The sequence below is a fragment of the Eretmochelys imbricata genome, chromosome 2, assembly GCF_965152235.1.
Source record: "Eretmochelys imbricata isolate rEreImb1 chromosome 2, rEreImb1.hap1, whole genome shotgun sequence".
NCBI lineage: Eukaryota > Metazoa > Chordata > Testudines > Cheloniidae > Eretmochelys > Eretmochelys imbricata.
In genome coordinates, this window is record NC_135573.1 from 233,120,757 (window position 1) to 233,140,362 (window position 19,606).

At 42.3% G+C, this 19,606-nt stretch overlaps 1 protein-coding gene across 3 annotated transcripts in view; it reads right to left on the reverse strand.

Annotated features, from left to right (window-relative positions):
• Window positions 1-19,606, reverse strand: part of PIP4K2A (phosphatidylinositol-5-phosphate 4-kinase type 2 alpha) — a 196,047-nt gene that overhangs the window by 47,341 nt on the left and 129,100 nt on the right. For all 3 annotated transcript variants that reach the window (XM_077808210.1, XM_077808209.1, XM_077808211.1), the window contains one exon: window positions 16,253-16,405. In XM_077808210.1, the coding sequence (XP_077664336.1) occupies window positions 16,253-16,405 (153 nt within the window). The remainder of the gene's footprint in view (window positions 1-16,252; window positions 16,406-19,606) is intronic.

A 19,606-nucleotide genomic window follows, 5' to 3' on the forward strand; every position in this document is an offset into this window, starting at 1 on the left:
ACTCTTTTTGCATTAGAAAAAAAAAAGAGATCCTGGCTCTCACCCTTCTTTAAGGATGACTTTGGTGAGCTCTTAGGTGGACTGGAGTGGTGACACAGGATATATAATTGCAACGGTGACACAGGAAGAATAAATCGAGCCCTTTCCAGATCTTTTCTAATATATAAAGAATGCCTCAAAAAAAAAAAGTTTTCTGCAGGACGACTTTGGCAAAACCAGCCTGATATCACAGGTGGCTGAATCCTGATCCCTCAGTGCCTGAGTGGGGAAGAGCTGTTGATTCCTCCGCAATCTAAGATTCAACATCCCCTTCTCACTTAATTATGTATTCTGCAAATGCTAATTCTGAATGTACTCTGTATTTTCTATTTCTACCTTGTTATCCCTTTAAAATAATTATATTTACAAAAAGGCAGTCAGCAAAATGACCAAAGTTATAGTGGTCTTAAATTATAAATTGCTTAAATAGCAATAGTGCAGATTAAAGCAGCCATAGGAGGATAGGGGGAGGTGTAAGTTGATTAATGATGTAACTTAAAAAATATTTTGAAAACATTAAAGAAGCAACGGTAGACATTGCTCCTTTGTGCTCATCCTTCGCTTTCATTTCCTGTTCCTAGACAGCAGAAAACAGATCATTGTATGGGGGGGAAAACAGGTTAAAAATCCTAATCTTGGAAAATTTAGATCAGAAAATTATGTTATAACAAATTACTGTCTCTAAATTAAAAAAGGAACCTTACACAAGTTTACAGATTTGCTCAGGATACAGTTGAGTACTATTCTTTTATCAAGCCCTAGTGTGATAGAATTTATTCCACTGATGAACTATTTAACAGGAAAATTATCTGATGGGCATGTAGCTGAGCCAGGGAAGGGTTTCATTAGCTGAATTACAAGACAAACACAGAAAGCAATGAAAAGTTAAATGCAAGAGTTATCTGCTATTCATCATGGGTCTTGTAAAAGCTGTGAAAGATGCTTCTCACTGCTAAATCATTTGAGATTTAAATGAAATTGCACTCATTTAACTCAATTTTTCATGAACAGTTCTGAGGCACAAGTCCATGACTCTCAGTCCTAAATCTCAGGTTGTTACAGATACGAGGCCTCAAGAGAACACAATATTTAGTTTTACATATCAATTTGAAAGTCTGGCTAGAGAACCATCAACTTTTGTGTCTGTCCAGGACTCAGATCTGATAGCAGGAGCCTACACCCTAACATAAAACACTGATTTATGATAAATGAGCTGCAGGTTTAATACCTCTGGAATGTACAACATTCAGGGTAAATATTTAACTACGGGTGAAATCCCGGTCCTGTGGAAGTTAATGGGAATTTAGCCATTGACTTCAATGGGGCCATGATAGAATCCCAAGTATTTAAACTAAATGAAGTAACATAACAGATGTTAACTGTTCAAATGTTCTTTAAAGCTCTTCTGTGGTCTTTTTTTTCCTTCCCTCTCAGAAACAAGAATTCCAGTCCAGTAAGTAGTAATTAGGCTTAGCCTTACTTTTCTGGTTCTCCTGATTTTCTGTAGCAAGGCCATTTTTACAGAACAGGAATTTTAGTGTAAGCACAAAGGGCCACATTTTATGTGGAAAACATCCTGTGCAACCTCATGATTTGCATGGTGTTCAGGCAGCACAGAATTTGGTCCAAAGTCTTTAGTCTTTTCTCTACTTCATGCAAAGCCCCCACCAATGGTCCTTCATGGCAGAACACCTATGAACCGTTTCCCTTTGAAAGATTATAAAACACACACAGAATCACACTAATATTCTAAAGAATTTAAGATTCTTGACTTAAATTTTGGATATAAGTAACTCAGCACATTGTATTCCTCATTTTACTATTTTGCTCCAAAAATTACCCTTATCTGCTCTGTGCTTCTCCAATATGTTGGTTACTCCGTCAAGAACTACCCATCTTGGGTTTGTCGAATAGTGGGGTAATTCACTCTATGGGGAGTGACTTCTAAAGTGCACTAACATGTTGCACATTAACTGGTCAGCATAGATGCTACAAGTGCACTCTGAATGTTCCCTAGTATGCTTTACTGAAGTGCTGTTTGAAATAGTACTATGTTAAGCGCACTAAGGAATTTTTAGTGTGCACCAACAGGGTCTACATTGACGAATTCATGTGCAACACATCAGTGCACTTTAGAAAGCACACACTACAGTGCACATTAAATCCTCATTGTGTTGACAAGCCCTCAGAGTGATATCAGAATACCCTTTTTACACTTACAGTAGGACATACACAAAAATCAAGTACAATTTGAATGAAGATTTCTCTTTTCTTTTCCAGCCTCCTATTTTACAAGTGGCTTATCCCAATTCCTTGGCTGCTAATCATCATCATCCTTTAGTTGAAAAATTTTCTCCATCTCCAGTTTCCCTCATCTGTGCTAAAAAATTCCTCCTCCATCACCACCAGCAATGCCTCTCAAGCTTGGACTCAAATCCTCGATTCCACCTCCAACACAATGAATTCATGCTAGCTCCTGAACTCCAAACAATCTTGCACCATGCCCTGGTGTGGTTTGCCTTCTCTCACCTATTTTCTTTCACCTACCTTTCTATCATCTTTTTTCTTTTCTAACCTCTGTCTGACTTTGTGCATGTTTCTGCTTTTATTTTCTATTTTTTTTGCTGTTGCTTTTTATCTGGTTTCTTTGTTCTCCTTCCACCCACATCCAGTCTTTTCCACTCTTCCATACCACTGCTGCTGGGCATTCTCCCTCCCTCTCCACTGCACTGCACAGTGCTGTTCACTACAGGCTGTCTGTTGCCATAGAGACATCAGGCAGTGTAGCAGGTACCACTGGTATGTACAGTTACCTGGGGAAAGAGAGAAAATATGCAGTCAGCAGAGGCAGCTACTCATGACGAGGCCAGAAGGGTGGGTATACCATAGAGTAATCTTGTGCGCCTTTATCCCAGAGGCTTGGAATCCCTATCCATAAGATATCTTATCTGCTTCTTGTGCTCTGAGCTGGCTTCTAAGTTTCTGTCATAGTGACTTCACTAAAATCTCCTCCATTCTTAGCACCAGCTGTCATTAGGTCCCTTCATGGACCTCATTTTATAGAAAATCTCAATGTACAAGCAGTGTTAGTTCACCTTACACACTCCAGTGTCACTCCTGACCTACTTCTGCAATTATGTCATCACCCCAGTCCTTCATTCACCCTCACGGAGCCTGGGTGTTTACTACTCCTACACCACTGGCCGGTAGCAATTTAATCTTTGGAGTAATCCTGGTACATCTGGAGGAAGATGATGTCTGGGTTCAGTCATATTTAGAAAACTGCCTCTGGTAGGTCCAGTCCTAGCAATTTATTCCACTTGACACTGTCTATCTGCCCTTGGAAACTATGGTCATTGCTATATCACTTGATAAACCCAGCCAACTGCTCCCTCTCTCAATCTCACAGAACTTAAAATACTGCAATCAACTCCAAGTCTCTCTTCTAGTTATGGAGCCATCTCTTTTTATGTCATCACAATGCTTCCAGAAGCTTCTCATGTGTTCCTCCGGCCTTCCTTCTTATTCAGCCAATCTACAGTCACATTCCCAAGTAACATTTTTTCCTCCTTGTACTTTTTATTCTGTGTTGGCTTTTGAATGAGCCTCAGGGATCATTCTGAATCTATGTGCTGAGCTAGTTAATGACTCACACTATGCACAAGTTTAACAAACTATTTTTAAAAAAAGATTCTATGCTAATACATTCAATTAGAATTTGACCATCTTTTGTTCTGTGTTCCTACAGAACCTAGCACAATGGGATCATGGTCCACAACTAGGGCTCCTCGGTTCTACAGTAATACAAATAATAAACTATTGTTTTTCAGTACTCCGACAGAGGGGCAGAAGGGAAGGTAATGGAATGGACATGAGCAACACATCTCGAAGAACAACAGTTATGAAAAGGTAGGTAACCATTTTTTCTTCCAGTGCTTGCTCACGTTGATTCCATTCTAGGTGACTCGGAAGCAGCATCCTCAGAGATGGGCTCAGAGTTCATAGTCTAGTGGCTTGCAGTACTGCTCTACCAAAGCCAGCATTGTCCCGGGCCTGCTGGGTAAGTGCGTAATGGGACATGAATGTGTGGATGGACGACCAAGGGGCCACTCTACAGATGTTTGATAGGCACTTGAGCTAGGAAAGCTGCCGAAGAGGCTTACACCCTGGTTGAGTGCGCAGTGACAATCACTGAAGGTGGCACCTTTGCCTGATCGTAGCAACAGTGAATGCAGCCAGTGATCCACGAAGAAATTATTTGAGCGGACACTGGACGACCTTTAATCCTGTCGGCAACCGTGACGAACAATTGCGTTGACTTGCAGAATGGCTTGGTCCTTTCAATGTAGAAGGCTAGCACCCTCCTGACATCTAGGTAATGCAAGCTATGCTCCTCCTCCGACTTATGCGGCTTTGGAGAAAAGACAGGCAAGTAAATGTCCTGGCCCTGTATGAAACTGTGGGACCACCTTGGGCAGGAAAGCTGGGTGAGGCCACAGCTGGACCCTGTCTTTGTAAAAGACTGTATAGGGTAGTTCCAAGGTAAACGCCCTCAGCCGGCAGGCAGATGTTATTGCAACCAAGAACACGACCTTCCAGGAAAGGAGAAGGAGAGAGCAGGAGGCCAGAGTCTCGAAGGGGGACCCCATGAGCTGCGACAGAACAAGATTCAGGTCCCACAGAAGGACGGGGTCCCTAACATATGGATAGAGGCGCTCAAGGCCCTTGAGGAACCTGGCAGCCATGTCCTGGGCGAAAACTGACCTACTCTCAAGAGGTGGATGGAAGGCTGAGAGAGCAGCCAAGTGGACCTTGATAGATAAAAGGGACAGACCTTGGAGCTTGAGATGCAGAAGGTAGTCCAGGATTAACTGCAGCAAGGCCCATTTGGGCCAAATACCTTTATCCGAGGTCCAACAAGTGAACCGTTTCCATTTGGCCAGGTAGGTCACTCTGGTGGAGGGGTTTCAGCTGCCCAACAGGACCTGTTGGACACCGGCTGAGCACTCCTGCTCCTCCACATTTACCCATGCAGCAGCCAAGCCATCAGGTGTGGCGCTGCCAGGTTCAGATGCAGAAGACTGCCATGGTTTTCGGACAGCAGGTCCGGCCTGACAGATAGCTGTAACGGAGCAGCCACCGAGAGGTCCAGAAACATGCTGAACCAGTGCTGGCACAGCCAAGTAGGCCATGTCTTGCTTGATCTTCATAAGGACGCTGTGAATTAATGACACAGGGGGAAGTCATACAACAGAGCCCCCGATCACGGGAGTAGAAGAGCATCTGACAGGGAGCCTCTGTCGATCCTCCAAATCGAACAGAAAATTGGGCATTTCCTGTTCTGCTTGGACACAAATAGGTCCACCTGGGGCGTCCCCCATCTCTGGAAGATGATGCTGACCACTTGCGGATGGAGGGATCAGTTGTGGAGAGACAAGACTGTCCTGCTGAGGCCATCGTCCAAAGTGTTCCTGGCCCTGGCTATGAGATGGATGTCATGTTGTACATAGAAGTCTCAGAGCCTGAGGGCTTCTTGGCAAAGGGCAGACTATCTGGCTCCACCTTGCTTGTTGATATAGAACATAGCCGCTGTATTCTCTGTCAGGACCTGGACCACCCTGCTTTCTATGTGAGGGAGGAAGGCTCGGCAGGCCAGACGAACCACCCTGAGCTCCCTGACGTTGATGCGTAGGGAGCAATCATGACTCGACCAATGGCCTTGCGTGCTGAAATCGCCCACGTGGGCTCCCCACCCCAGGTCCGAAGCATTGGAGACTAGGGTCACTGATGGGGACAGAGCCGTGAAGGGAACGCCCTTTAACACCCATGCAGGATTCTGCCACCAGGTGAGTGACGACAGCACTTGGTCTGGGACCCTGATCACCTGGTCCATGCTGTGTCTGTTGGGGACGTAGACCGAGGCCAGCCATGCCTGCAGGGGCCTCAGAGTGAGCTGCACATGTTGGACCACATAAGTGCAGGCCGCCATATGGCCCAACAATCACAAGCACATGTGAGCGGTGGTGAGAGGGTGGCTTTGCATGCAAGAGATGAGGTCCGCCATGGCTTGGAACTGAGCCTCAGGGAAGAAGGCTCTGGCCTGAGTAGAGTCGAAGACTGCTCTAATGAACGCTATGCATTGCACTGGACTGTTCCCTCCACCTGGCTACGTGGCTGCTTCTAGGTTCAGACACTGGGCAGCTATATGCCCTATCTCACCACATGCATAACATCTGTACCCTGCTCAGGGAAGCCCCCTATTTTTTGGGCTGTTGGGCCTTACCCCCCAGTCCCCAACTCTCCCTGCAATCTCTGGCCGCTCTTCAGCCTCCTTCCTCCCCTCCATAGTTCTGCCCGGGTCTATGGCAACTCGGGCCCTCGGCACAGAGGCTTGCCTCCTATTTCAGCGCATTCCTTCCCTGGTGGTCTGAGAAAGTTCTTGGGCCGCTAGGTGTCTCTCTACAAGGGCAACTAGCTCATCATAGGAGGAGGAATCATTTTCACTGACCCACCCTTATATGTCAGGTGGTAGCCCTATCATGTACCTGTCCAAAACTATGGACTTCCACAATTTTCTCCTGGCCATGGGTCTCGGGGCACAGCCACTTTCAGGTTAGGTGGATCAGGTCAAACAGCTGGGACCTCAGTGCTTTGCTGTCCCGGTATTCTCACTCGTGGAATCGCTCGGCCCTTATAGCTGTCATCATGCCAGACCTCGCCAGGATCTCCTCCTTCAGCTAGGGGTAATCTGTAGCTGCTTCTGTTGTCATGTCAAAATACGCCTTTTGGGCCTCCCCACACAGAAAAGGAGCCAGAATACTGGCCCAGTAGTCTTGGGGCTAAGCCTCCTGCAGGGCTGTTCTCTCAAACATGAGGAGATACGCCTCTATATCATCGTCCATCATCATCTTCTGCAAGTAGCTGCTGACCAGCAGGGGCTGGGTCCCATGGGACCCATGCGTCAGGGTGGTCAGGGCCTTTAGCTGGTTCACAACCTTATGCAGGATGGCTCGATCCTGGGCCGCCTGGCTCACCAGTAATTGATTAGTCTCCTGCTGTATTTGCACTGACTCCTGCTGGGTAGCCATCTGAATCCTGGTAGCCTCTTGTTGGGCTGCGGTGGCCTGCACCAATGCCTTCAATACATCCTCCATTTTTTCCTTCTAGTTGGGGTTGATTTACTCTGCCGTGAGATGGTTCGCCAAGAAGTCTCACTCAGAGGATCCCACCCCTGGCACCACGTGTGGCACAGCACCTTCTCGGTCTCACCAGCCTCAGCTGTTTTTAGCCTTGGTGAGATGGCCTTGGGGTAAAAAGTCCCACTTGGCTGCCCAGGGGCAGTCTGCTCCTTCTCTCAGCCAGTCTTTTAGGGTGTTTTTTCTCCCTTATGGGAGGGAATGCAGCCTCCCTTCCTGGTGAGGCTTGCTGTTTTGCTGCTCTTCACCTCCTGGCAGCTTGACCCAACCCCCCCAAAACAGGGGAGGGTTAAAAAAGGTCTCATGAAGACCTTAGTTGGAATCAGCTGATCCTAATTGCCCTCAGGTAACTAACTCTCTCTCAGCTGAGCCTAACTGATCTCTGGTAACCCCTTCTCAGCTGAACCTGTAGTCACCCCTCTTCAGTTGATAAGGAGGAGGGACTTTTACCCTTCTGGGACTTTTCTACCCCACCCTTGCAGCAGTCTGTCCTGAGTTTATCACAGTACATTTTGATTGAGGGTTTGCATTTTCCTGCAAGCTCTAAAGTTTTTTCTATACTAGAAAAATTACACTTTTAACTAAAATGATTTAAAAAATGATCAAGTTAAACTGGTGTAACCCTCTAATGAGACACACAAACTAAATCAATTTAAAAATAAATACGGTGCAACTTTTCTAGACTAGATGAGGCTTAACACCTCATGGCTGCTGCAGCGTCTCGTGTTTTTTTAAACTCTGAAGTTCTTGCTACCCCACAAATAAAATGCGTGTTTACCTTTTCCTTACTCACTTGGTATTTTTTCACTTTTAAAATTAACAGAACATCAAATTGCCTTTTTGTAGAATTATACCGCAGTGATAAATGAGAATGCTGGAACTTACACTGCATCTTTTGAAAATGGATGAACTGTAGCCATCACAAGACTTCAGCTTTAATGTGCTTAGTCATGAAAGAGTGACTTCTACTGAAAAGCATCAGTTCTCTACATTTTCCACAAGTACACCTTAGTTTTTTAAAATCCTATCCCAAGGAGGTTTAAAACAGGAGACTGCATTTACACAATGCATTATATTAAGGAACCTTTTTCTTTTGTAGTACAGTATTGTGAAAATTCTGCTATAATTAGGAGGTGGAATTTTCAGACGCTTCTCAAACATTTAAAATTATGACAAACTAGAAAATTTGACATACATGTCTTGCTAAATGTACCCCTAAAATAGTTTATCCTCAATGAAAAATAAAAACCTTATAGTTAAAATGACTCTTTAAATTTAGGTTAAAGCCTAATGTCAATATAAATGTTTTCCTTTACAATTTTAAAAAATTCAGACTAAGGGCTTGTCTAGACAGTTACTGTGCAGCAAGACGGATTGTACATCTATAGATCTCACGCATTCTGCGCACTAATTTTCCACTGGACCCTGATGCTGTGCACTAAATGCTCCCTAGTGTATTTGCATACTGCTCTTATTCTCCATTCTCCTGATACAAAACAGAATTTTAAATGTTGACAGTATGCACTTAACCAACTGCCACTTGAGGTGGCAAAGTCCAACACTTAGACACCATTGAGAGCTTCAAAACTGCCTAAAAGTCCTGATGCTGCTGAGCTTCTTGGAGCTCTAGCACACACCTACGTCCTGGCAGGATCCTCAAATTAGGTATTTCTACTGGATCAGGCCCTCCACAAAATATAATCAGTGAGGAGCAGGCTGGGAATTTTTGGGCCAGGCTATTGGGTATTCTGGGGTGAGTCTCTCTCAGTCTCTCCTGTTGGAGGTATTCCACTTCATATAAATAAACATTTCTTAGAGCAAAGACATAAACCTAATTCTCCCATATCCCAGGTGAGTGCTCTCACCACTGGGCTACCGGGTTTTTGTTGTTGTTGTTTTATAGGAAACAAAGCAAAGTCCCAGGCTCATCTGATCAGTTGACTAGAGGCTTTAGTAAGTCAGATTAAAGCTTCAATCACCCCCCCCCCTTTTTTTTTTTTTTTTTTTTTTTTTTACAGTGACCCTTCTTGTTTTTATAGTAATTTTTCATGTAATACTTTCAAGACTAGTTCAGTTTAACTTTTTAATTGTGGATACTTGTATATAACTAGTTTCTAATATTAGAGTCTAATTAAATTTGATCTTTTCATCTATTTCCTGCTACTTTATGGAAAGTCTTATGTAAAATAGCAATAATAAGCTTGTAAATGGGGAAAAGTCTAACATGACAGGTTTTGAAAAATGCTACTCAACACTATATTAGAAATACACCATCCAGGGAGACCGCTGTGAGCCCTGGAAAATTTAAACACAAAAGGATATTTATCTGGTAGAAGTGAAAACCTAGTTTTATCTTCTATGTATTGGAAAAATCCACCAACATGCATTGTGTAGAAGATTAACTGGTTAGGGACTAGTGGTCATCATACACTATATGAATATTGATTGTCCCATTGACAAATTACTAAAAAGCAGTCCAAGACCAGCCACAGTACTTCTAAAGACTTTGATTGTTTTTTTTCTAGTGGCAGTTTCATATAGTATATGTGCACTGATATAACCACTCCAATACAAATGCCATTGCAACAAGGTTTATTTTAGTTATCGGGATTTAACTTTTTCTTTCAGCTTTATCACAATCACTTTGTTCTTTTAACAGCAGGTTGTCAAAAACACCTAAGGAAAAATACCATACATTGAAACTGCTCTGTTCATCTGGTTTATGAAGCTTAGTTAACATTTGTTAAGTGCATTGAAATTCTCCAGCAGAAAGTATTTTTATATCTACTTCTTAATACTATATCCAAAGATTATACCAGCCCACACCTGACTCAAGTTACTAAAGAATCAACAATATTAAGGACAGAATACATATTAATAATAACTAATTCACTGGAGCAGAGACTTGAACTTGCATCTCCCACCTCCAGGTGAGTACCTAAACAACCAGGCTAAAATCATTCTCAAGTATGTATAGTACATGTTCCCCATTCTTATGATATTTGGTTCTCTTTAATTGGTGTAAAGTCCACCGATGTACCCCTGGTGCAGACATCTTATTAATTACTATTACTGTAGGTATTAACTTAGAGCTTGACATTTTAAAAATGCCATAGAAGCATTAAACACCATCAAGGATTTTTCATTCATGTTAGACTCGTCCTTCAGTCAAACTCTTGAAAGGAGTGATTGTTTATTCTGAAAGTTAACCTGAATTTTAACTAGTTCAACCATCTCAAAATTTGTATAATTAACTTCACAGATAATAAGGATTACCATTAATTACCTGGACAAATAAACTGGGTAACACTGTTTGCTGCACTGATTTACAGATCAAATGCCTTTGAGATCAAAGCTATGATTCAAAGATTGGAAACTTTATCAACTAAGAAAAGCTCAAGTTACAATTAGAGAATAATTTTAACTGCTAAATTGTCACTAAGAAGTTTTCAAAGTATCGTCTTTTTACTAAAATGACAGCGTATATCTCCAGCAAAATAAAAATACATTAATCTTATATTGCATTTATACAGAGGGAGAGAAACAAAGAAAATATAGCCAGGTAACTGTGAAGTAATACACAAACCAACAGATTGTGATGACATGAAAGTAATGTATGAGTGGTTTGTGATGTCAGATCCTGAGATATGTGACAGCCTTCCTAGTTTGCTTGTGCTGTGTTTGAAGGAAGATTTTCACAAGTATGAATATTTTGACTAAAACAGTAAGTAAAACTGTTCATTTCATCTGACCTCTCCTGCATTCTATTTTTTGTAAGTTTATGTTTCTCTAAGAAACAGAATATCAGAAGGAACAGGTTTTTTAGATGTTACATAAACTTACAGTTTGATTTCAAGTGAAGACCAGTAATAAGAGGCAGGGCCTGCAAATCAGATATTTACTAGTCAGAAGAATAAATCTACTAGCTAAAAGCAGCAATGAGGGTCTTTGAGTGGGGTTTGATGAGGGTACCCAAGTGAGCAGCACTCCCAAATGCTTGGAAATGGGGTACTCGGTACTTCTCAGAGTGCTGACCCTGGAATCTGCTACAGGACCCAAATGCTCCTATGGCCTTGGCTTACAGATGTGATAAATCTGAAAGGTGGGGGAGTAGCACTGTATGTAAGGGAGCAGTACGACTGCTCAGAGCTCCGGTACGAAACTGCAGAAAAACCTGAGTGTCTCTGGATTAAGTTTAGAAGTGTGAGCAACAGGAGTGATGTAGTGGTGGGAGTCTGCTATAGACCACCGGACCAGGGGGATGAGGTGGATGAGGCTTTCTTCCGGCAGCTCGCGGAAGCTACTAGGTCTCATGCCCTGGTTCTCATGGGTGACTTTAATCTTCCTGATATCTGCTGGGAGAGCAATACAGCGGTGCATAGACAATCCAGGAAGTTTTTGGAAAGTGTAGGGGACAATTTCCTGGTGCAAGTGCTAGAGGAGCCAACTGGGGGGTGGGGGGAGCTTTTCTTGACCTGCTGCTCACAAACCGGGAAGAATTAGTAGGGGAAGCAAAAGTGGATGGGAATCTAGGAGGCAGTGACCATGAGTTGGTTGAGTTCAGGATCCTGACACAGGGAAGAAAGGTAAGCAGCAGGATACGGACCCTGGACTTCAGGAAAGCAGACTTCGACTCCCTCAGGGAACGGATGGGTAGGATCCCCTGGGGGTCTAACATGAAGGGGAAAGGAGTCCAGGAGAGCTGGCTGTATTTCAAGGAATCCCTGTTGAGGTTAAAGGGACAAACCATCCCGATGTGTCGAAAGAATAGTAAATATGGCAGGCGACCAGCTTGGCTTAATGGTGAAATCCTAGCGGATCTTAAGCATAAAAAAGAAGCTTACAAGAAGTGAAAGGTTGGACATATGACCAGGGAAGAGTATAAAAATATTGCTCGGGCATGTAGGAATGAAATTAGGAGGGCCAAATCGCACCTGGAGCTGCAGCTAGCGAGAGATGTTAAGAGTAATAAGAAGGGTTTCTTCAGGTATGTTGGCAACAAGAAGAAAGCCAAGGAAAGTGTGGGCCCCTTAATGAATGAGGGAAGCAACCTAGTGACAGAGGATGTGGAAAAAGCTAATGTACTCAATGCTTTTTTTGCCTCTGTCTTCACGAACAAGGTCAGCTCCAAGACTGCTGTGCTGGGCATCACAACATGGGGAATAGATGGCCAGCCCTCTGTGGAGAAAGAGGTGGTTAGGGACTATTTAGAAAAGCTGGACGTGCACAAGTCCATGGGGCCGGACGAGTTGCATCCGAGAGTGCTAAAGGAACTGGCAGCTGTGATTGCAGAGCCATTGGCCATTATCTTTGAAAACTCGTGGCGAACGGGGGAAGTCCCGGATGACTGGAAAAAGGCTAATGTAGTGCCAATCTTTAAAAAAGGGAAGAAGGAGGATCCTGGGAACTACAGGCCAGTGAGCCTCACTTCAGTCCCCGGAAAAATCATGGAGCAGGTCCTCAAAGAATTAATCCTGAAGCACTTACATGAGAGGAAAGTGATCAGGAACAGTCAGCATGGATTCACCAAGGGAAGGTCATGCCTGACTAATCTAATCGCCTTCCATGATGAGATTACTGGTTCTGTGGATGAAGGGAAAGCAGTGGATGTATTGTTTCTTGACTTTAGCAAAGCTTTTGACACGGTCTCCCACAGTATTCTTGTCAGCAAGTTAAAGAAGTATGGGCTGGATGAATGCACTATAAGGTGGGTAGAAAGTTGGCTAGATTGTCGGGCTCAATGGGTAGTGATCAATGGCTCCATGTCTAGTTGGCAGCCGGTGTCAAGTGGAGTGCCCCAGGGGTCGGTCCTGGGGCAGGTTTTGTTCAATATCTTCATAAATGATCTGGAGGATGGTGTGGATTGCACTCTCAGCAAATTTGCGGATGATACTAAACTGGGAGGAGTGGTAGATACGCTGGAGGGCAGGGATAGGATACAGAGGGACCTAGACAAATTGGAGGATTGGGCCAAAAGAAATTTGATGAGGTTCAATAAGGATAAGTGCAGGGTCCTGCACTTAGGACGGAAGAACCCAATGCACAGCTATAGACTAGGGACCGAATGGCTAGGCAGCAGTTCTGCGGAAAAGGACCTAGGGGTGACAGTGGACGAGAAGCTGGATATGAGTCAACAGTGTGTCCTTGTTGCCAAGAAGGCCAATGGCATTTTGGGATGTATAAGTAGGGGCATAGCGAGCAGATCGAGGGACGTGATCGTCCCCCTCTATTCGACATTGGTGAGGCCTCATCTGGAGTACTGTGTCCAGTTTGGGGCCCCACACTACAAGAAGGATGTGGATAAATTGGAGAGAGTCCAGCGAAGGGCAACAAAAATGATTAGGGGTCTGGAACACATGAGTTATGAGGAGAGGCTGAGGGAACTGGGATTGTTTAGTCTGCGGAAGAGAAGAATGAGGGGGGATTTGATAGCTGCTTTCAACTACCTGAGAGGTAGTTCCAGAGAGGATGGTTCTAGACTATTCTCAGTGGTGGAAGAGGACAGGACAAGGAGTAATGGTCTCAAGTTGCAGTGGGGGAGGTTTAGGTTGGATATTAGGAAAAACTTTTTCACTAGGAGGGTGGTGAAACACTGGAATGCGTTGCCTAGGGAGGTGGTGGAATCTCCTTCCTTAGAAGTTTTTAAGGTCAGGCTTGACAAAGCCCTGGCTGGGATGATTTAATTGGGGATGGGTCCTGCTTTTGAGCAGGGGTTGGACTAGATGACCTCCTGAGGTCCCTTCCAACCCTGATATTCTATGATTCTATGAAGCCTCCTCTCCCACATACCAAAGGTTGGGGGGACTGAGCAAAAGCCTTGTTCTCTTTCCTCCTCTTTCCCTGCCCCAAGCTGCTAAGAGCGAGGGGGAGCTTCATTCTTTCTTTCAGCCTCTCCTCTACACCCCTCTGGCTGCTGGAAGGAAGGAGCATCACTCTTTCCCTATTTTCCCTCAGATGCTGCAAAGCAGAAACTTTTCTCTTTTCTTCCTAATGAGAAAGGAGTTTAAACATTCCTCTCCACTCCCATTCCTAGAAGTTGAAAAAAAGGACAAAGCTCTGCATTCTCTTCATTTGCTCCCTCCCTGACACAAAGTCACCTGCATACCACTGCAGTTGCTCACACCTTTTATTTTGAGCTTCAGGATTAATAAAATTATCATAATCTCACACACCATCACTGGTATTATGTAATAAGCACCATAAACATGCTTGGCACTAAAGAAACAGAGGAAAATGCTGTCTTCTTGCAGCATCAATCAATATAGCAAGGAAGTTCAAATAAATGATATCAGGCCTGACTTCCAGTAACTTTGTAGGTCTGCACTGTGTGTCAGATCCAGCAGTACATACACACAGTACTCTTGCATTTGTGCATAGTTATGCATATCTATAAACATTTGAAAAGAAGGCCCATAAACCAGTGTTTGAAGGGTCAATTGTGAAGCAAGAAAAGATTTTTGGTTTTTTGTAAGTGACCTATATTTGATGAATTGTCACTGATATACTTTGCAGAAGTTTTAAGGAGGCTATGAATCAAGAAAGAGAGATCATGATACCTTTATCCTGTTGCTCAGCATCATCGTTTGCCTTCTTCTGTCTGTGCCTCTGATTCTGTATCTCCTTTGCTGCCTCACCCAACCTCTTCTATTCCTGCTCCCTGGTCTCTCTTTCCTTTCCTATGTAATACTCTCCTCACTGTGTCCCACTTCACTGATACTATATAAGGCTCTTCTACTCCAATTTCAGGAATTTCCAATTCATAACACATGCCTATTCTCATAGTGTAACACTGACAGACCCCAGTCATCAGGAGGCAGGATCGAATCTGGGACTTCTGAAGCTTAGTGTATGAGCCTCTATAGCAAGAGCTAAAGTCACATGGCTCTTTTAGATAAGGTTGTAGCTGACTCAAACTCTAGATCAGGTGTTCTCAAACTGGGGGTCGGGACCCCTTAGGGGGGTTGCAAGGTAATTACATGGGGGGGGGGGGAGAGGATTGCAAACTGTCAGCCTCCACTACAAACCCCGATTTGCCTCTAGCATTTATAATGGTGTTAAATATATTAAAAATTTTTTTTTTTTTTATTTTTTATTTTTTTTTTGTTTTTAATTTATAGGGGGGGTGTCACACTCAGAGGCTTGCTATGTGAAAGAAGTCACCAGCATACAAGTTTGAGAATCACTGCTCTAGATGGTCTAGGTGCCACTAGAGGGGGGACACAGCACCACACCAAGTAAGCATTGGTTACATACCTCATCTAGCTGTGGAAGCGTGTTCTGAGCTCAAGAGACTTCCCAGTTTGCAACCCCACTTGTAACACTGACAGAGTCTGGTCGTCAACAGTTGGGATCAAACCTAGAACCTCCAGAGTTAAATGCATGAGCCTCTACTGCATGATCTAAAAGCCACATGGCTCTTAGCTAAGACTGTAGCAGACTCATTAATCTCTAGATGGTCTAGGTGCTACTGGATGGGGATAGAGTGCCACACCAAGCAGGCAGGGGTTACAAAAGCACAACATTTACATTTATCAGCACTCATCTGAGATGACTTATATTACCCGCTCATGGCTTTGTCACACGAGTAGCAAAAATTTGAGAAGTACCTCAAATTCATACTGATAAAACCTATTTATCCAGCAGTATTCTCCATATGCGTGCACACACACACACACACTTTATTTTCATTTTTATATATAAATGCGATATTCATCACTTGCAATCAGTATTACTAAAATATATAAGCAGCATTTAGTCAATGACAGTAAGTGACACACAAAAGGAAAATGAACTAAATGATCTGAACTGATCCTATTTTCACAATCACTTACCAAGATCTTTTGCCATACCAAAGAAAAAATAACCTGAAATTAACTGACAACACATTAATAATGCAGCATCTCTATAGCCAAAATAGCACACATTTAAAACGCTTCCTTTATCACAGAGGATTTCATTTAAATTTTTCCAAATTAAATTTAATACTTTTCATATCCTGATAGTAACGAAAATATTACCTGATGATATTTCTTCAGAATGTTGTGCATTTCTGCTACATCTTCACTTGTTATAGTTTTGATAACATATCTTTTGTCATATGAGGTGTGAAAACGGGCACCACATCGTGCTTGAGAATCATTAGCAAGTGGAGCACTTCTTGTCAAGGAATTCTGCCACATTAATTACAAAAAGGAAAACATGTCAGACAAAAATACACAGTGTAGTTGAAATGCGTGCAGTACATTAAAATTTGTTTTCTAGTCTCTTACAAAACATTTGCACCTTGCTCAATTCTACCAAAATAACTGTCTGCTGCTAGCTTGGCTGAATGGTCAATTTACTTCACAAAATATTTTGCAAAGATAAAAATATCAGCATCCACCAATGTTTAAATGATCTTTCTGAAGTTAATTTACATTGATCTCGTACTCTATTTTAAGAACAGTTTTTGGAAGAAAATTAAATAGGGAATAAAACAGTTGAAATACAATAGTACACCACAATAATTGCACATACAAGATGAATCAGATAGAGCAGTGTCATATTAATATTAATTAATGCCTGAGTCAGTGTAATCTAGCACACAAAGCATGAGATGAGAGTCAGAATTCCTTGGTTCTAATCCCACCTCTACCACTGATTTGATGCATGGCCTTGGGCAAGTTATGTGCAGTCTGTTTCCTCTTCTGTAAAATGAGGGTACCTACCTACCTCAAAGGGGGACTCAGAGAATTAGTTAATTTTGTATAATGCTTTGACGATACAAAGTGCGACAGGATTAGCAGGTGTTAGATTGATGCTTGTGTGACCTCAAGCTACTTCTCTTGCATTTTAGGGAAAACCAATGAGTACTCAGATCAGCATTACTTTTACCATTAAGACTGGCAAAATGAAAATTACATAGTAAAGTTCAACAAATATAGCGTACCATTGGCTGAAAATAACTTTAATTAGATATAAATGTTTACACCGGTTGGTATACACCAGGCATAGTACCTAACAATTTTTAACAGTTATGTAAATAATGATAATAGTGATAATGAAATTGAAACATGTAGTAAGAACATACAATACCACTCTTACACCCTATTTAAATCTCCACAAAATTAGACTTTACTCCAAAAAGACTAATCAAGTTAGGTATGAATTCTTGGAATATATTCAGAGACTATAACACTTCTGGTTTTATAGAGCCTTCAGTCCAGTCCCCACTTTGCTTACCATTGGCTACAATGGAAAGTAATCCAACCTCTACCTCACCGCACATAATGCCATTCTACTCAAACAAATGCTGCTACAAACAAAACCCCCATTCCCTTTAAATATATGATGAATTCTTACAATATATTGTTTTTCTGGGGGAAAAAAGCCATTTACATAGAAAATTATATTAAAACTTCGTATACAATATAAATTTATGCTTTGCAACTTTCAACTGCAAATCCTTAAATGGTGATAGTCCCAGCAAATATCTTGCCCTAGTACTCTTAAAACAAGCAGAATAATTACAGTAGCAACACAGTACAATGTACTTTAATCTTTCAATATAGCACATTGTTGAAAGAGTCAGAGATAGATGCAGAATCACACTGCAAGCATAAGAACATTTTCAGAAAGTTATTATAAACATATTCATTCCATGCGAACAAGGGGCCAGAACCACAAAGGTTTATTTTAACAGAATCATCTTCTATTTGGCACGGAGGTCCCTTTAGTGGGGCAATTATCTCTGCTTCTTTCTTCATTAAATACACAATATACTGTGTGCCAGAAATAATATATCAATTGCTCAGCACAGCAAAATACAACTACTGGTAGAAATATAACAGCTGTTTATGCCAGACCTATTGTTGAAGCTGTACACAGCAATGACAATGCAAATGAAAGACATTTCTTTTTCTAATTTACTGCAGAAACCACCAAAAAGGAACAAACTTTCCAGTCTTACTGAAACACTGAGGAATATGTACTGTACATTTTAGTGAAACTGTGATTTATATATCAGTGTGTTTAAGCACTGCAAGGATCCAAATCTGCTCTTAGGAGAAACACATACAAGTCCCTTGGACCTTGGAGCCATGCATATTCTGCATGGCTCCAGAGGTAGTATTTGGCTCCCAAGTTAGAAGTGCTCAGTGAAGACGGCATATGTTAGCCAGGTTATGTAACTTGTAATGAGGCATGGGAATTATGATGGTGCTGATTCAGGACAGCACTTGAGCACATGCTTAACTTTAAGAAGGGTGCATAAATCCCATTGACTTCAATGGGCCTTAAACGCACACTTAAATTCTGTCCTGAACTGAGGTGGCTTTCCTGAATCAGGGCCTAAATACTAAGTGAAAAGGTTTTCCACAAGGTTTCTTTATTCAGCCCAGTAAGGACCAGCAAGAACAGTGAGATACCAAATATACATGTAATGCTCAACTGGAATGAAAAGTACTTATAACATGGAGTGTGGGAGAAAAATAGAAAAACTTTGCGGGGTTCTGGGTTTTACTTTTTTTTTTTTAAAAATAGGCAGACACGGTCAGCTGGGGTTATCCTGACATATGTGATGAAACAGCTGTATGGTGATTCCTTCTACTGTCTTCTTCATACATATTTAGGATGCTTATGATATGCTAGGGCATTGAATGTCCCTTTCTCTCCTGTGATCCAAAGAGACCTTTGGGGCAGCCACTGATGGTTCAGTTCCTTCTCTGCAGTGGGAAGGATCTCGAAGACCCACTTCCCCAAGAGGAGATTCCTCAGAACAGGCAGGATAGGCTTTGCACACCATGTTCTGAGTCACTATTTTAAATAGAACGGAAGCCTGCAAGTTTATGTATCATCATCCACTTTCAGATGTTCCATCCTCTGCACTTCCCTCCCTGTTCCTCGCTCCACACTGGAAAGATGACCAAGGGAATGTACTCCGTTCTGCCACTGGGGTGTTACTTTTTGTTTACAATTGTGGTCTTTATTTGTGAGACACTGGACCAACCACCTTAACACTACATTTGATGCTCAGCATTCAATTCATTTTATAATTAAAGATTAATTTTCAACTAAGTTGATGATCTTAGAAATTCTCAGTACAACTCCACTCCTCCCCCAAAACGCTGCAGTGTAACGGTTTTGTTTCCATAGCTCTTTGTAATGGGTTAAAATGTAGCTTTATATAATAGAAGCTTTTCAGATCCTGGAGACAGTAGCAGTCAGCTTCATTACCACCTCCAGAAAAATGTTAGGACTTAAAAATGTCAAAGATTAAATATTTAATATAATAAATTATTTCTTAGAAAAGTAAATTACAGGTTATTGTTGCATGTACAGTAGTCACATGAACGCTTGCTCAGTTATTAGGATATAATTTAGTTAGCAACAAC